Below are 17,382 nucleotides of genomic sequence, written 5' to 3'. Positions count from 1 at the left end.
TGAAATTGACACCCCTCGAAAACCATTGTCAACCTCCGCTTCGCGTCGGTTGACAATGGTTTTCTCGGGGTGTCAATTTCAACTGTTACCCTCCCAAACAGGCACTATTTATATAGTATAACCACCTTAAGTTTGTTATTAATATTTTTCACCTGTCAGAAGACAGATTTACCTTTTAAAAAGAAATTCCAAGAGGAAAATTCCCATAGGAAAACAATTTTCCTATCTGTATTTGGAATTTCCTACCGGAATAAAAAAAAATTCCTATATGAATTTAAATTCAGATAAGATTTGAACAAAACTCCCATGGAATTTTAAAACCCAACAGGAAATCATAATATCCTATAGGACATCTACCTAAATCAAATTCCTGCAGGGAATACTTTTATCCTACAGAAAATATATCACCTATTGAATTTTTATAAAATCCTATAGGATTTTAAATATTTCCTAGTGGAAAACTGTTTCTCCTATGGGAATTGTTATCGTCATATTGGGATACATTTATTGATTTTTAAAGGTAAATACAGGGCTCACCTATCTATATTTTGGTATATATGGATTTTTACCAAATTGCATCTTAAGCAGGTGCAAATATACCACATTGGAACTGGCCTAATTATTCGGCACGGTGTTAGAATATACAAAAATCTATATATAAACAAACGTTAAAATGAATGTAAACATTATGATTGAAATGTAAAATGTAACGTGCTAATTACATATACATTTCATTACATGGGATTTTTACAAGAAAAAAAATGCATTTATGGCAACAATGGTAAGGAAAACGTTTACATCCAACAAAACGTCGAAGTAGTCACCTTGATATGCATTATTATTTGAAAATCATTGAATCAAATAATGTGAAATGTTCAACATTTTGTAACTGATATGTCTTTTCATCAATAGTACATATAAAAAGACAACATCGATTCAAATCAATTACCTGTGACAAAACGGCAAAAATATCAAATATGTAATTTTCTGCGCGTGCTAAAGGTACCTCACTACACCCAGACTTATTCTTTTTAAGACACTACGTCACAAGATGGCGATTTAAATGTTTTGTTAAACTGTTTATATCGTTGTAGCTCAGTGGTTGAAGTATTGGGCTTCTGAACCACAGACCATGAGTTCGAATCCGCCTGGAGGTTTTGTTCGTGTTTACTTAATTAAATTTTCGAAAATGTAATTTTTCATCCAAAATTGCACATTTTTTGTCTATTTATTTATTCTTTGAAAATATTTCAAGGTGTAGTGAGCCACCTTAATGTGATTGGCAAATTTTTGCGAATGATGTAATTTAGTCTTTGATGAGAGAAAAAGAAAAAAAAAGAAAAACACTTAACATGGCTAAAATGATCATCATGACTGAAAAAACAGCCAGAGCCGTTGGAATATTGGTGTCTGTATTGTTTCTACGACAGATAGTACTCACTTTAAAGAGGTATAGCGCCTTTTTCCTTTATTTCGCCTACACTTGTGTTTGGGCGGAAAGTACCTGTTACTAAAAATAGCTTCAGGTACATAGTTGTCGCAATATTATTTTCGAAACTTGGATACACTGACTGTACAACTGCAGACTAGTAGTTAGCAGATCTTATTTTTTGTTGAGGTTATTGTCTAGAGTTCTTTTTAAACTAGGATCATACCATGTGCTGTATTAGTATTAAATAAGTATTTGAAGGAGTTCACGGAAGTTAAATGTTCTACGATCGGTCTCAACATTCCAAATACATGTACTAGAGACATTTTTGATAGAGAATACTAATACCCCAAACTTCATTTGGATGTGCTGTCTTCTAGAGTGACTTGTATTCCATTCAAAAGCCACACCCCTGCGAAATTAATCGACAAGTATAAATTATTTTCGTAAATTGGTGCTCAGAAACCAAAACATATCGACATTTCTATGAATAAGAATCTATTTGAAATGGTTTGTCCAAATTTCTGCCTCAATAAAATAAATTTCTGTTTTAGATCCATATTTTATCCTCAGTCAGATAGGTTGCAATATTACTTTATTTGTATTCTATCTATCCATCAGTAAGTTTTTTTTTTAAATATTAAAATGATACGAGTTTTTTTTTTGTACATTTCTTTATTAACAATTCGCAGATGCCAAATATTACAAAAGAATGTATGAAGTAAGCCAATTCGAATTTTTTTTTTTAGAGCTATTGTACTTATATGTGTTTGTTATTATCACAAATACCGTCTTAACAAAGTCAGGCTACAACATAAACTGATTATCTATATCATATGTGAAAATATAATCTACAATAATCAATAATAGTATTTAATTATAGTTATATTAAATACTAATATCCCAAACAACAAATCCAGCATTGTATGAATTCATAGAGAATACAGCGCGTTTTACAAAAAGAAAACGCAATTTCCTTTTTGTTGTTGTTATTCAAAACTTAAAGAAAATCAACGAATATGAATTTACAAGATATATGTAAATACATGTATTCACTTGGTATCATCGAGCAAAATTTTAAAAGTAAAAGGTACACAATTAATTTAAAAAAATGACGCTAAATGCCAAAAAAGATAACCCTGGTTTTTTTTTATCTGGTGTGCTTTGGATGGACCAATCACCTCTCACTTTGACCACATATAAGACGTGAAAGTAACATATAAGACGTGAAAGTGACAGTGTAAAGAATCAACCACCAAGAGGTGCCTTGTTTGAAATAAACCGAGGTGATTATTATTTATTTTATATCTTGCAGTGATCCCCTGGATGGATTGTAAGGTAAAGTCATGTCCATCAGGAAAGAAAGTCTTCAGTATAAAGCGAGTAAATCCGTAATTTTGTTTATCTGTAATTTAAATGAAACCCAGATAGCATTTATGAAAACAAATCTCCTAAAAATTCCCAGTGAGAAAAACTCTTATAACACTTTTATTAACATTTGGTATCGTATGAATTCTTTTTCATTCGTTTTGAAATTTTTGATGTTTGTGTTTTAGGTATCAGAGGATGATGTAACATAATTGTAAGTTATCATTGATCATGTAATTTTTCGATGTTTTTTTTTATATATCAACAAGTGTAATGTTTCTGAACTTTAATAAGTGCTAACTTTTTTTTTATCAATTTATAAAAACTCATTTTCACTAGCATGAGAAAAACAATGAGAATGTTCATTCGAGATTCGAAATCTAGTTAACCAAATCAAGGATCTGAAAAGTAAACCTGTATCATAGCGACATCAAAGTGTTCTATATATCATTCATACTGTATATGCCCTTACCTTGAAATAAATGTCATTTTCCCCCAGCTTATTGATTATGATTATATTGATTATGCTTATTTTGTATGATTTATTTTACAGGGTAATTAAGACAAGAATGCCGTGTTTTTCGCGAATCTAACTACATGTAATTTTGCTCGCCCTTTGTGTCCCCCCCCCCCATTTGTTTTTGTTTAAACCCGGGTAAATTTCACACTGAATGCGTTTAAACCAGAGACTTGGTGTGTAAAAACGCGGTTATCGTAGAGAAATTCATGAGCCGGGTAATGGGGGGGGGGGGATAATTTTATTTTCAGAGGGTACAGGGGTGGTTCGAGGCCTATTTTCAGTAATTTTACAATGTGAATTTAATAAGCTTGAATTTTCTCTGAGGGAAAGGGAGATCCCCGTATAGAGATTCTTATTTAGAAAAGGTTTTAATCTAAATAGTAAGTATTAGGTTTCAACAACGAATATAAGCATTACTTGTTGTTTGTTTTGTGTGCAATATGATTATAACATAATCATTGAGATATTATTACAGCACATGTTATCGATACAGAATTTTAAAATTTTAAGACTATTTTCTCCAGAGTAAAACCCAAATTATGATTCAAACATTTTGACATTCTAATACAATAAAGAAGAATACTATTACTTATTAGGTTAGTTACTGACTCACTACGGAAATATATTGGGTTGATCAATCTCATAGATGGCGAGGCGAAGCCGAGCCTTCTATGAGGTTGATCAACCCAATTTATTTTCGTAGTGAGTCAGTTACTAAAATAATAAGTGTTTTGTTTTCCCGAGGACTATCAAGCGACATATTTATTCACAAATAGCGAAGATCTATGCAAAGCCATGTAAAAGATCCAATTTAACTCATTTAAATTCTTTAAAATTTTCAATCTCACCTTTCAAATACTCTTTAAAAATCTTTTCTTCACCCATGTTTACTTACAATGTTTTGTTGCTATTCAATTTTAAATGTTTTATTCCTTTCCTCTCCAGAGATTTGAGCAAATTTCGACGCTGCCATTTATTTCTGCTCCAGACAAAACAATGTGACGTCAATATTCTAAGGGCAACTACTTTAATTTTAAAGAATTTCAAAGGGCAACTACTCCAAATACTTTAACAACTTACGGCATGCGGTGTATGTATTAAATACTACGAAATGTCAAAATGAGTAAGCGAAGCGTCGGCCAATGACGGCCATATTGCCTAATATTATTTCTCACCGAACAAATATAGAGATATATGAGGCAATCACGTGTTATGTTTTAACCAATGAAACTGTGACATTTCAGTCCAAGGGAAAACAAATGTATGTATGTAGTATATACGATCAGATATATGAGAAATAGAGTGTTCTGTGTAAATAACAATCATGTAAATAATGCATAACCTAGCGTGATTTGATTTTATACTTCTTTAATGGGAATGCCCCTTCCCCTCCAGATTGTTTTTCAAAACAGTCTTTCATCTGTAATTCTTTAGGACAGTAATAGAAATTATTTTGAAAAATGACCTAAAGAACTAAAATTGAGAGAGAGAGAGAGAGAGAGAGAGAGAGAGAGAGAGAGAGAGAGAGAGAGAGAGAGAGAGAGTAAATACCCATTCTCTGGTTTGAAATAAATAAATACAATAAAAAGGGGTTTTTTTCAGTCAGCTGCAACAAACGGGATTAAGGCCACGTACATGTATATATATTATCCATTTCAATTTAGATTTTTCATCCCTGCCCGCTCCTCAAAGTATCCAACAATGCAATTTATTTTTGATTTCAATTTTAAAGAAAAAGATAAAAAAAAATCGGACAAAGTATATACAAAATGAGCAAAAAAAAATGGTTCAACATATTATATCATAATAATCGGTAAAGTGTTAATTCACGTGCTTGCGGGGGCTATCATCTAGTTATCAAAATGTTAAGACTCCTTTTTGCGTGGACCCTGAGGTCCACGCAGAAAATATATAAGCGAGGTTAAACCGGATGCAATGGAGAAAATTCATTCTGCGCATCAGCTAGCCTGGTTCCTGTGCGTAATGGGTAGCTCAGGGAACCAGGCTAGCACACGTTTATCTGAATCGGGATTCCGTGTCATATGTGTTCATAAGTTCAAAGGCGCTGTAATTGTAATGTTGTCGGTAAACAGTACAGAAACAAAGTATTCCTTTTAAAGAAATGATTGGCATGTGATATGAACTATCAGTATTATGAAATATGTTAATGTTATGCCGAAACTGCAACATGCATCAAATAGCATAATTTGCAATGTTTTGTTGTTTTCCGAATACACAATCATGTAACTTAACTTTACTTTTACAGTAGGCGAGGCTAGAGTACTTCTTGATTAATTTTTTTAGCATTTAAGTATGATGGAATAATTATGTTCCTGCATAAAAGTTTAAATCCCAAGAAAAATACATCAAAATATGAAATTTTTAATTTACACAAAGCTGTCACTGCATAGTTAACAAAGTAGTGCGAATCGTAATGTGTGCGCAAATAGTAGAATTCGCCGAATGCATGATACTATACATGCAAACTTCATCAGCTGTTCATTCATAGATAGATCATAATTATTTTAGAAGTATGAACCCTTTAAATTCTGAGATAAAAAGTCAGGACTATACATAAATGTATACGTAATACAACATACAAATTTAGTGGTTAAAAGCAGAGGGCTAGAGTCGGTGGAATCTCTGATAATCTTAAAGCTTTTACGTTTTCGTTGGAAACACCTGCAAATGGTCCACGTATTGTAGTCCTTTTTTAAAGGACAGCAACTTGTCTTATTATGAGTCTAAGTTTTGGCATTGTTTTCAGTATAGAAGGTTACATATTTTGTTAAAAGTAGTATCATATTTATTTATCAAGATAATCAAATACTTGCAACATTGTTGAACTATTTTTTGTTACGTCATCTTAACCGAAGCGGCTCTCTATAGGTCATCACAAAAAAAAGTATGGAGCATTGTTATTCTCATAATTTGCAACAAATGTAAATATAAAAAATACTGTATCATTTTTGTATGTATATTGGGATTTAAATACGGGTTGGTACTTTATCAAATCTTCCATAAACCCTTCGGGCTTTATGGGATTGATCACGTGACCAACCCGTATTTATATCCCGATATACATCCAAAAATGATACCTTATTTTTAGATAAGAGCATGTACGGATGATTTTTATTTAGAACAGTTTGATGTCGCTTGGATACAGGTTTTCAGATCCTTGATTTCATTGGTTAATTTGGATATTGAATCTCGAATTTCATATTTTGTATTTTGAATCTCGAATCTCAAATGAGCCTTCTGGGCTTTCGTGCATATCTTCTTTTTAGTAGGTTTTCTAAACAAGAAAATGAAGGCAAAAACAAGAATGATTTTACTCGTCTTTTTTTCGATGATTGTTTCCTATTTAGGTAAGTGACATAATGCAGGTGTACAAGTGAGATTTTATTTGATAACTAGCAACCAAAACGGTTAATATTATAACTATGAAGAAAGATACTGGTAGTTCGATTCTAAAATGAACAAGAAGGTTAAGGACTTTTTATTTCATAAGTTGTGAATGTGTTTTACGCGACGCCAAATTAATTTTTTGTCTTGTTTTTCTAGAAAAGACCAATTTTTCAATATGACAGTAACATTTGCTTAAATAAAATCCCCAAAGCATCCCACGAACTAAAAAGGAGGGGATTTTATATAATATTTCTCACGTAAACATAACAGATTTTATGCACTTATAACAGTTTTATTGTTTTAAAGATGCAACTGTAGTCATCAACACTCATGTTTCCAAAAAGTCAATTTTTCAATGTTGCAAAAGTAAACGTATCTCTTCACCATGTATATCAAAACCTCATTGGTGCGCATATATATATATATATATATATATATATATATATATATATATATATATATATTGTCCCATATAACATGCAAATGTTATCACAACAGAGCTTAACTCAATTGGGTATCATGTGAAACATAGAGTAATAAGCACATGAACTTATGACATCTAAGGTGTTGAGAAGAATAAATTTAGTTTCGATTAAAATTATAGGATAAAAGGAAAAGGATAATTGCAAAGAAATCGTCTCAATGAACTTTGAACTTATTTAATGCTCCCTTGACTTTACTAGGTAAAGAAGTACCAGACAATGCTGGGAAAGATTTCATCATTGGATTCATGGAAGCATCCCAATCTCATGGGGGTACTTCACAAATCCCGTTAAAAGTATTTATAACAACTTCGAATCTTGGAATCGTTAGCGTTTCAATATCAGCTCCTCTTGCGAAAGATATTTACTCTGGAGAAAACATAACAGTGAGTAAAGGGGTTGTTAAAGAGGTAACACTTCCAAAGTCTCTCAGAGTTCAAGGAACAGGACGGTTCCATAAAGCTGTCCATATCATCTCATCGGATGAAATTGTGGTTTTCGGCATTAACGAGGCTCAGCATTCAACAGATGGATTTCTTGGAATACCTATTGATGTGTTAGGAACAGAATATTTTGTACCCTCCTTTTTTTCCGTTTATGCAAGTTTCTTTAAATCTACAATTGTAATAGTAGGCACAGAAGAAGGAACTACACTGCAAATAAAGATAAAGTCAACAAATAGGGGGGAAATTAATCTTGAGAGTAAGAAGTATGAAAATAATGACTGGCTTAATACCACTATCAGTAGATTTGAGGTATTGCAACTCCAGTGTAAAGGTGACCTAACAGGAACCTTTGTTCAATCATCACAGAAAATATCTGTTTTTGGAGGAACAACGGTAACAAACATTGGAGAAGGAACTTCAAAAGATCACATCGAGGAACAAATACCTCCTGTGAATGTTTGGGGTAAACAATTTGTAATGAGTCCTGTTCCTAATACTAGTCCTAACTTTATCAGAGTTTTGGCAAGTGAAGACGACACGGTGATTAGAAACAAAAATAATGGGATACACACATTACAAGCTGGACAGTTTTACGAAACAAGAGTTTCAAGTGCTGACTTTATTTCATCCAACAAACCTATCTTAACAGTTCAGTATATTCCTAGTGCAAGTGGTGGACGTAATGGCGATCCTGCTATGACTCTTGTTCCACCAATAGAGCAAAGCAATGTTTTTTACTCTTTCTTGACACCAAAATCATCCGAAAACAAAAACTTCGAGAACACATTTATTTTCCTGATGGAAGGTCTGTCCTACAAAGAGTTGGTTCTGGATAATAACCCCATTCCACAGGAAGGCTTTTCCAATGTTGCTCAAATCAACAATATCTCGATCGGTTACATTACGATCCCACATGGCAGTCACACCTTGAAACATTCATCAGGAGTGTTACCACTTGGGGGCATTTTATACGGTGGAGCATATCATGAATCGTACGCTTTTCCAGTCGGTCAAAGATTCACACCAATCAATCAGGTATTAAGTGCAAGGATGTAATAATTAAAGTAGATTAACAACTTTTTTGTATTGCGTAATTTTTGTATCTGACTACGGCTGATGTATACACGTGTGGAATAACTGCATCCAATTATACTCTTCGACAGCATCAATTTGATTGATGTTCTGTGTACAGATTATTCAATGCACAAAGTTTCCCAAATTAATTTCAAATGTTGATGTCAAAAAGACTTTTTTATCATGGTTACATGTATTCTATGACATTGACGATCATTTCCAAGACTGTCTCATACTCTGTCAAGAAAAATAAAGGCATAAAAAAGAACAGCGAACTTTGCCTCAAACACGAGTTCATAAGTTTATTTTGCAACATTTTCTACCTTGATACTCGCATGAAACACCAAAAAGGGGCGTCATAATATAAATTCATTTTGTATTGCACAGGAATGTCAGCCTCAACCTATGGTGGTTGGCGATGGTTTAGACAATGACTGTGATGGACGAGTGGATGAAGAAATATGCAATGACTATAAAGGTTAACTGTAGCTGTATACTAGTATTTATTTCATAAGTTTTATGACAAGATGATTATTAAGTAGTGACATAGAAACTTGGGAGAGTGAGTTGTGTAGGAATAGTTAATCAATAATTGAAAAAAGTAACAAATAAAAAAAGAAATCACTAGCTATGAAACACAAATCAGTATCTACGAATACTGCTTTAAAACAGAATAGCTGTACAAATTGTAAGATTTATACTGACAATGTAAATTTTCTAGACTGATTGTTGATATTCAACTTAGCTTATGATAAAATGTATTACAACTAATGACGATAAACACGTTTGCAGACAATGATGTGGACGGAAAGGAAAATGAAGATTGCGTCACAGAACAAAGTAAAATTCTTTTAGCAATATGAAGAATTTTTTAAAATCTTATTTTGCTTAAAATCTATGTAAATGATAATAAGATAAATACAGGGGGGCCTCAGGTATCCGGACGCCAGATAACCGGACACTTCAGTTTACGGACAATTTTATTTGGGAACAGAATTTTTATACGTTATTTTGTTTCATTTATCCGGAATTCCGCGGCCCGGATCCGAACGGTCTGTTTTACCCCCCCCCCCCCCCATAAATTGTTTTACTATCAATTTTGCTTCATTTAACAGGACGATGAAAGCTCATGGCTCAGTTTTTACTTTTTTTGACTCTAGTTATTATTTATTGATAAGATTGCCGACTCCTATGGTATCACACATGGACACAAAGAATTTAGCTGGATTCGGTTATCAATATAGTTTGGTTAATATTTCCTGACATAATAATAAGATAAAGCAGGGTTCCTATTAGTATGAAAGGCAAAAACAAAATAAAACAAAAACCATTCATGACAACAATAAACACATTTCAGATATCCGGACGCCTCACCTATCCGGACAATTGAAATCGGGAATGAAAGCGTCCGGATAACTTGAGGCTCCACTGTAAAATCATTTAATGTTATCAGTTTCTCTTTGAAACAATATATAGCAAACACATTTTTGTACAGGAAGCAAGACAACGGTGATTCAAGGCCTCTTAGTAGCTCTCCCCCAAAATATGAGATATTTTTTAAAAATAAAAGTAGATTATTGAAATTTCACAATAAACATTTTTGACATAAACAATGCACACATTGCTTTGAAATACTTTAGATTTTGACTTAAAAGTTAAAATATATATATATATATATATATATATATATATATATATATATATATATATATATATATATATATATATATATATAGCTGTACAAATTGTGATGCCATTATATAGCTTCTGAAGATTTTAAAATGAAAGCGCTTAAGCTATATTGAACGTTTTTCGTGTTTTCTTATTTAATTTTTATCTATAACTCGCCGACCACTGTGGATTTTATTGTGTTTCAATATATATATATATATATATATATATATATATATATATATATATATATATATATATATATATATATATATATATATATATGAAGGAATGCAAAATGGAAGGAAACAATTATTTACACTGCAACTACTATTTATTTTTGATTATCAGTATATAAATATTCAGAAATGCTGTTACAGTTATTTTGATGAAATGATATGATATTATTTGATATGATATGATATGATGTGATATGATTAATATGCAACTCTTTATAATGAGGTACGACGACAATGGCAACAGCGAAACTAACAACAACATCCACAAGTTCAACACACAGATCAACTACACCAACTACATCAACTACACAGACCACGACAACAAAACAACCAACGACAAAGAGTGAGCAACGCTACATTTAATTTTATGCTTGTGGAGACACATAACATCACAAATATAACGTTATTTCGGCATTCATTGTTGCTTTGAACTTGTACAAAAAGTTACCGGTGATAACGTGTGCTAATATTTAAAGATAATTATCAATGACAAAAGTTTCATTTCGGATCGAAAGCTTGGTGATGAATTTGTTTATTTATTCACGAAACTCAAAGATATTGTTTTATTTTGATAAATGATACATAAAACGAATTTTTTATTATAAGGAACGACTAGAATGACAACAGCAAAACTAACAACAACATCCACAAGTTCAACAGACAGACCAACTACACCAACTACATTATCGACACGGACCACAACAACCAAACAACCAACGACAAAGAGTGAGCAAAGCTACATTTAATCTTATGCTTGTGGAGACACATAATATCAGTAACTTAACATCACTTCTGCCTTTATTTTTGCTTCGAATCTCGTACATATAATCATTGGTGACGACATGTGCTAATATTATGAAATATTTACACTTGCATTTGCTTTTCCCTTTATTTGTTTGTTTTATTTATTCTGTTTGTGCAATCCGCTGTTATTCCTGCATTGCATCAGCCTGGGTCAAGAGGTCAAACTAGCGCATAAATAATCTAGGTCACTCTTTTCTACACACTTAAACTAACCGACTTACGCTAAAACACACCTAATTTCGTAATGAAAACATAATCATTTTTGACTCTTGTAACAAGTTTCGATCAAAATCACAGACGCAAAAGACAGACCTTTTTGTTATACTTTAGTTTATTTACGGCCAAATTTAACTCCTTCTGCTTCTCTGTCCGTTTTGATCCGTAAAAGAAATTAGAAAAGATTGCCTCTGTAATGTCCGAGGAAAATCATTATGATCTTGAATCTGATTTTGCGATAGAATTTCATCTGAAAATGCCCAAGTAGACTCTTTCAAACTTTCCAATCGTTTTGTTTTCAAATTTTCAACTGCTCTGTGACTTTAATGGTAGTGATACTATTCTGCAAAGCTTCAATCGTTTATTTGTCAATTGTACAAGTAGGATTTTTTTTTACCTTTTCAGGGTTGGTACGTGATTAAATCTTCCATAAAGCCTTCGGGCTTAATGGTATTTGATCACTTGACCAACGCGTATTTATATCTTGATGTACATCCAACAAATGATACCTTATTTCTTTAAAAAAATCATTGAAATAAGTTTTATTTTGCCTCGAAAGCTTAGTGATAAATATAATTATTTATACACGAAGCTGAAAGATATTGTTCAATTTTGATAAATGATACATAAAACGAACTCTTTCTTATAAGAAACGACTACAATGACAACAAAAAAACTAACAACATCATCTGCAAGATCAACAGCAAGACCAACTACAAGGACCACAACAACAAAACAACCAACGACTAAAAGAGAAAGTATGATTAAATTTTATCTTCATTTTGATGCATCAAACTTCCTAATGTGTACAAATGCAATTATCAGCTATTTTCTCACACATTAAAGGCGATTTGCCCCAAAACGTCGCGTACATCTCATATAAACTGTTAAGCGTTTCCGTTCTTATATAGATGTAAGGATTGCAGGATATATAAAAAATATTATTCTGCTTAAATCAAATTGTTAATATTGCTTGAGTTTGCATTATCCCATAAATATCTCCATCTTGAATGCAAACAACACAGTAGCAAATGATGTGCTTCATCAATAGCATGGCAATCGATAATAAGAAACTGTTAGAAAACAAAATTGCTTTAAAGAAAAATTATGATTTGAAATCTATTTGGAGATTGACAAACCTTGGTTACCAAGGCGATGCAAAGGCATTATGCATTTAGTATTTTTACGAACAGCAAAATTGAAACAAAATGTCAATGTTAACGGCTTATTAACCGAGCTTAGTTAGATTTGAAATTGCAAAATTTCTATAATTGCTTTTAAACTAAAAATACAAGCAATTTATATGCATCATTCTTAGAAAATACAGGCGAATTACTATTTTTTATTTTTAAGTAAGCATGGATCAGATTAAACCGCAGTGGTTCACTTTGACGGAGATCGGAATAACCAGTGGCGTGGCTATCGTTGTATTGGGTGCCATCGGGGCTTGCTGTAAGAAATGCTGGGGTCTACTCAAAAACCGGGATGACGATGACGATGAAGATGAAAAACGATATAGACGAAAGAGAAGGAGTACGACCAAGCTGCCTATCGGAGCCCCTAGTATTCGACCCATGTATATGTAGATTTGCAAACAATGTTTAAAGTTATTGTTTAACTTAGCGTAGCATTTGACTGTTATGTTGTCGTAGTTAAGTTGTGAACCATCGGGATGTCCTGTAAGAAAGGCTGGAGTTTATTTTGGGCCTGTATGATGCTGACAATGAGGATGGAGAAAATTTAGATAAAAGAGAAGAAATACGTTCAAGCTATCCTTTGGGAACCGTAGTATTCGAACACATGCATGTGTATACTGGATTTGGCAATCATGTGACAAGCATTTTATAAAGATTTGATATTTATCATAGTATGGTACCTTAGATTTCATTCTGAAATAAACGGATTTGTGACAAATGGTTTTAGGTATAAATAATGCTAATTTGGATATTTCAAGTTTTATATGTGCACTGATATAAATATGGAAATTGGTAGAACTTCTCTGGCGTTTTACATTAAAAAAACCCACTTACGAACAATAATTCAGATAAAAATTGTGTTTATTTATTCATGCAGATACTTCGAGCAATTTTGGTCAAAGCCAAATTATTTCTTTCAAAAAAGCTTCCCAGATTAACAGAAAAAACTATGTTCTACTAGTAGGTTGATTCTATTACTTTATTAGTTAGACATAAAAATAACTCCGATATTTCTTTTCTTACAATTGAAACACAATTGATCTTTTTTTAAAAGGCAAATATCCAAAGGACATTAAAATGGCATTGATTATTATTGTCTTGAATTTGGTGCAAACTGATGTCAATGTACAGTTAACAGGGGTTTATGCTATAGAAAATGAATTATTATGAGAGAATTTTAGAAGTCAAAAAACGTGCATTACAAACGTTAAAATTTAATAGTTTAAAAAAGGTAGAAAAATATGGGATTAACGATACATTCGAATCATAACGGAGTTGAGATTGCAGCAACATTTCAACTCTTTTACATTAAAGACGTAAAATCGTGTCTGCTACTTGGTAAAGTGTTATAATAAGTCATAAAATCTTGTTAAATTTCGATACACAAAAATAAGTTAATCAAAGTACTGAAGAACTGACGGGAGTTGATTTTGTCGATGGTTATTTATTTTAAAATCAATAATATGTTATTTTGCATGACAAGTACATGTAGTTTCTAATTTGTATTTGAATTATGCAAATTTTTTATAACATAAATTTTTGGACTTTTTCGACAAGAATGTCGAGAAACCCCCATTTGAATCATGTTAAATAATATTTAAAGATAAAATTAATTCAATCAAACTATGTATCAGTAAAAGAAATATTTCTCGAAAATTTTATGGATCCAAGCAATATTAAACTCTATTCTCGTTCAACCAAACGCTCGACTGACACCGTAAATCTCCGACAAGCAAGAGAGACTCTCTGCTTGTCGGAGATTTACGGAGACAGCCGAGCGTCGAGTTGAACGAGACTATATTGAACTCTGGCGTAGGAATACATACGACTACAAAAATATCTAAATTGTTCTTATCATTTAAAATCTGACTATTTTCAAGGTATTTATAAATAAGTTTCCTTGCAAAACAATGCTTTAGCATACATTACATCGAATTTATTAATTATTTTCAAGAACTAAGTTTTGTCAGCAGCGATGATTTGTGCTGAGGTCCAAACACTGTTTCACTTTCGGTTTGTCTGAGTAACTGCTTTGGAGAGTTGATTTAAATCAACTCCGAAAAATGATATCATATTAACAAGAGAAAAGCTGTCAATGTGACAGCAATAAATGTATTCTTGTTTTGAACACAATCCGCAATTCTTGTGTCGATCCTACATTGATTGATTGAATACCACTACTTAAAACGGATCCGACTTGAATAAAAGTGGTCGTTTCGTCTCTTTTTTGTACTTTTATCATAATGATGAAAGAATCAAAATAAGATGTTTATCTCTATGGCGCATGTACCATTCAACTGCCAATAACGTGTTATCTTGAAAAGGGTACATTTCCCGCGCGTTGCAGGGACCAAATTAATAAAAGTCTCAATTTCTGATCTCTGTACGGGGTTATCGCTGACAAAAAATCGACTTTACAAATTCCAAAAATGGAGATATTTTGCATCCGCCTGAAAACCCCAATATAGAATATTTTCGTCAAATTTTATCTCTTTTTCCACTTTTATAAAATTGTATTGTCAGATATAGGTTGAAACTTTTAAGCCAATGGTTAAACCCAGAAGCAACACACTGCAGACCGAACTGTTAATGCTTCTTTAGCAAGGAATTACTTTAATCACTGTAAACATGTTGTAAAGCGGGACAAAAATGTCTTGATTAAAAACAATGTCTAAAACGAGTAGATCAATTTCAATATCCTAGCCGTAAGATCAGCCATTGGAATTTTTCTCATAAAACCAATATGCAAGTGATAGACATGTACACATCATGCATATATGTACAACTGAAATCCAAAACAGAAACTATTCATCTTGAAAACTGAACATATTTATCCGGACAAATGGAGTAGTGTTGTTAAAAACGACAAGTTGAACAACTAGCATCTATACTACTATATCAAAATAATAGACTCGAATATTTGGCTTTAATACCGAGAAATCGGACGAGTACTGTCTTTTGTTTTATATATTTTAAATATTATTGGCACTTGAAGGTTACCGATTTGTTTTTATTTTTTCTAAATCAATCTTCGCTAATTAATAATCAACGAAAATCCTTTTAAAAAATCCGGAAATCATATGGATTTTTCGGCTTTTACAATCTTGTGCATGCGGCATGCGCATTAAATTCACGCTAAATCACGGGAGGCTTTTCAGTTTCTGTTTCCTCAATATCACAGCTGCATAGATAGACTCAGAAACGATATTACAAATACGTGTAAATTTTCATTGAAAATTTGTCATATATATATTCTGTTCATCAAAGGAAATACGGGAGATAACTCAGTGCAATTTAAAATATGAAAAATCCCAATAGTTTCAAATGTCAACTCGATGCGAGTGAAAAAAGTATTGAATTTTTCATGAGTGTGAATTACATTTTTAGATGAAAGGTATTTACAGCCTCAAAAGGGTTTATTTTGAAAAACTTGACTGTTATTTTCAATGCAGCTTCATTTTTTTTCTCCAAACTCGTATTTTTTGCTACATTACGTGTAAATCTGGGAGGCATTTTAACTGTGGTATAGGCCTGTCCCGAGACACAGTTAGATTATTCCAACTAAGCAGAGTGTAGTGAAATTAATAGCATTATCGTAGGCTTAAAGCTTGGTTATATAAATGTCAACAAAACGGTGTGTCGATGTATCTATTTCGTAAATGTCCGATATCAGATACAATATCAACCCGTGCACGCACGGGTCAAAGTCTAGTTTTTCTTACATTAAAAATATATTTAAGTAATATGCAAATCTCTCCCATATCTAATATTGATATAAAGAATTAGAGTAATCCTGAGGAAAGGATTACTCTATCAGCAATATTATATGCAAAAAAAAATGTCTGAGTTCAACAGGTCATGAATTATCAAAATCAAAGCAAGAGTTACATGCACATCTCTGATCAGTGTTCAATTAATCTGCAAAACGAAAATTATCTTGAAAACTGTATTAGGAGTTATCTGAACAACAGGGGAATAGGGGCACCCTTAAAACAGCCGCACGCCCGCTCGCCCGGCCACCCGACCGCCATTAATACCATTTTAACAAGCATTCTGAGAGTATTGCATAAGTAATACACGTCCCCTACCGGTTTGTAGAAATTTGTGAAAACAATGCACTGTCATGCAGAATATCATTTCTTACTGTCTCAACAGACCAACCCTATAACGAACCCGATTGTAATAATACATAAAACCCTGTCGATTAAATTTACAATACAATGCTTGACATTATTTTACAGAACTTATTTGTTTGTTAGAAACAATTAAAGGAATGATCAAAGAATTGCACGATATTATTACTGACAACATACTTTCCTCGTTTATTTGATACACACCGAGCCCGATAACGAACCCGGACATTTGAAAATTGGAATATAGAAATATAAAATTTTCTCGAAAATATGTCAACCAGACGCTACAAAAATGTAAACTTGATCTGTAGTTTGACATTTTGAAGCTGTTCAGTAAATTTCATATTATTCCTCAAACGCATAAAGAAAAAAAGTGTGGAAAACTGAAGTGGGACG

At 32.4% G+C, this 17,382-nt stretch overlaps 1 protein-coding gene across 5 annotated transcripts; it reads left to right on the top strand.

Annotated features, from left to right (window-relative positions):
* Window positions 1-2,657: 2,657 nt before the first annotated feature.
* LOC128155678 (uncharacterized) lies at window positions 2,658-14,007 on the top strand. 5 transcript variants are annotated; one of them, XM_052817503.1, is made up of 10 exons: window positions 2,658-2,767; window positions 2,986-3,011; window positions 6,605-6,685; window positions 7,409-8,688; window positions 9,115-9,205; window positions 9,520-9,567; window positions 10,861-10,980; window positions 11,244-11,363; window positions 12,308-12,415; window positions 13,011-13,991. In XM_052817503.1, the coding sequence occupies exons 3-10, from the start codon at window positions 6,625-6,627 to the stop codon at window positions 13,241-13,243; spliced, it is 2,061 nt and encodes a 686-aa protein (XP_052673463.1). In that variant the 5' UTR covers window positions 2,658-2,767; window positions 2,986-3,011; window positions 6,605-6,624; the 3' UTR covers window positions 13,244-13,991. The 5 variants fall into 5 exon arrangements, with proteins under 5 accessions (XP_052673463.1, XP_052673468.1, XP_052673464.1 ...); XM_052817504.1 differs by having other exon boundaries at window positions 2,663-2,767; window positions 6,608-6,685; XM_052817506.1 differs by having other exon boundaries at window positions 2,672-2,715; window positions 6,608-6,685.
* Window positions 14,008-17,382: the final 3,375 nt, after the last annotated feature.

Source organism: Crassostrea angulata, chromosome 7 (genome assembly GCF_025612915.1).
Source record: "Crassostrea angulata isolate pt1a10 chromosome 7, ASM2561291v2, whole genome shotgun sequence".
Taxonomy (NCBI): Eukaryota; Metazoa; Mollusca; class Bivalvia; order Ostreida; family Ostreidae; genus Magallana; species Magallana angulata.
Note: the sequence above shows the minus strand (reverse complement) of the source record. Positions and strands in the feature narration are given on the sequence as shown.

Bases quoted from the DNA above. Each gene is read 5' to 3' on its own strand.
- LOC128155678 (XM_052817503.1), top strand. From the start codon at position 6,625: ATGAAGGCAAAAACAAGAATGATTTTACTCGTCTTTTTTTCGATGATT. The intron at 8,689-9,114 runs GTATTAAGTGCA...TGTATTGCACAG, and splicing joins GATTCACACCAATCAATCAG to GAATGTCAGCCTCAACCTAT. The intron at 9,568-10,860 runs GTAAAATTCTTT...CTTTATAATGAG, and splicing joins AGATTGCGTCACAGAACAAA to GTACGACGACAATGGCAACA.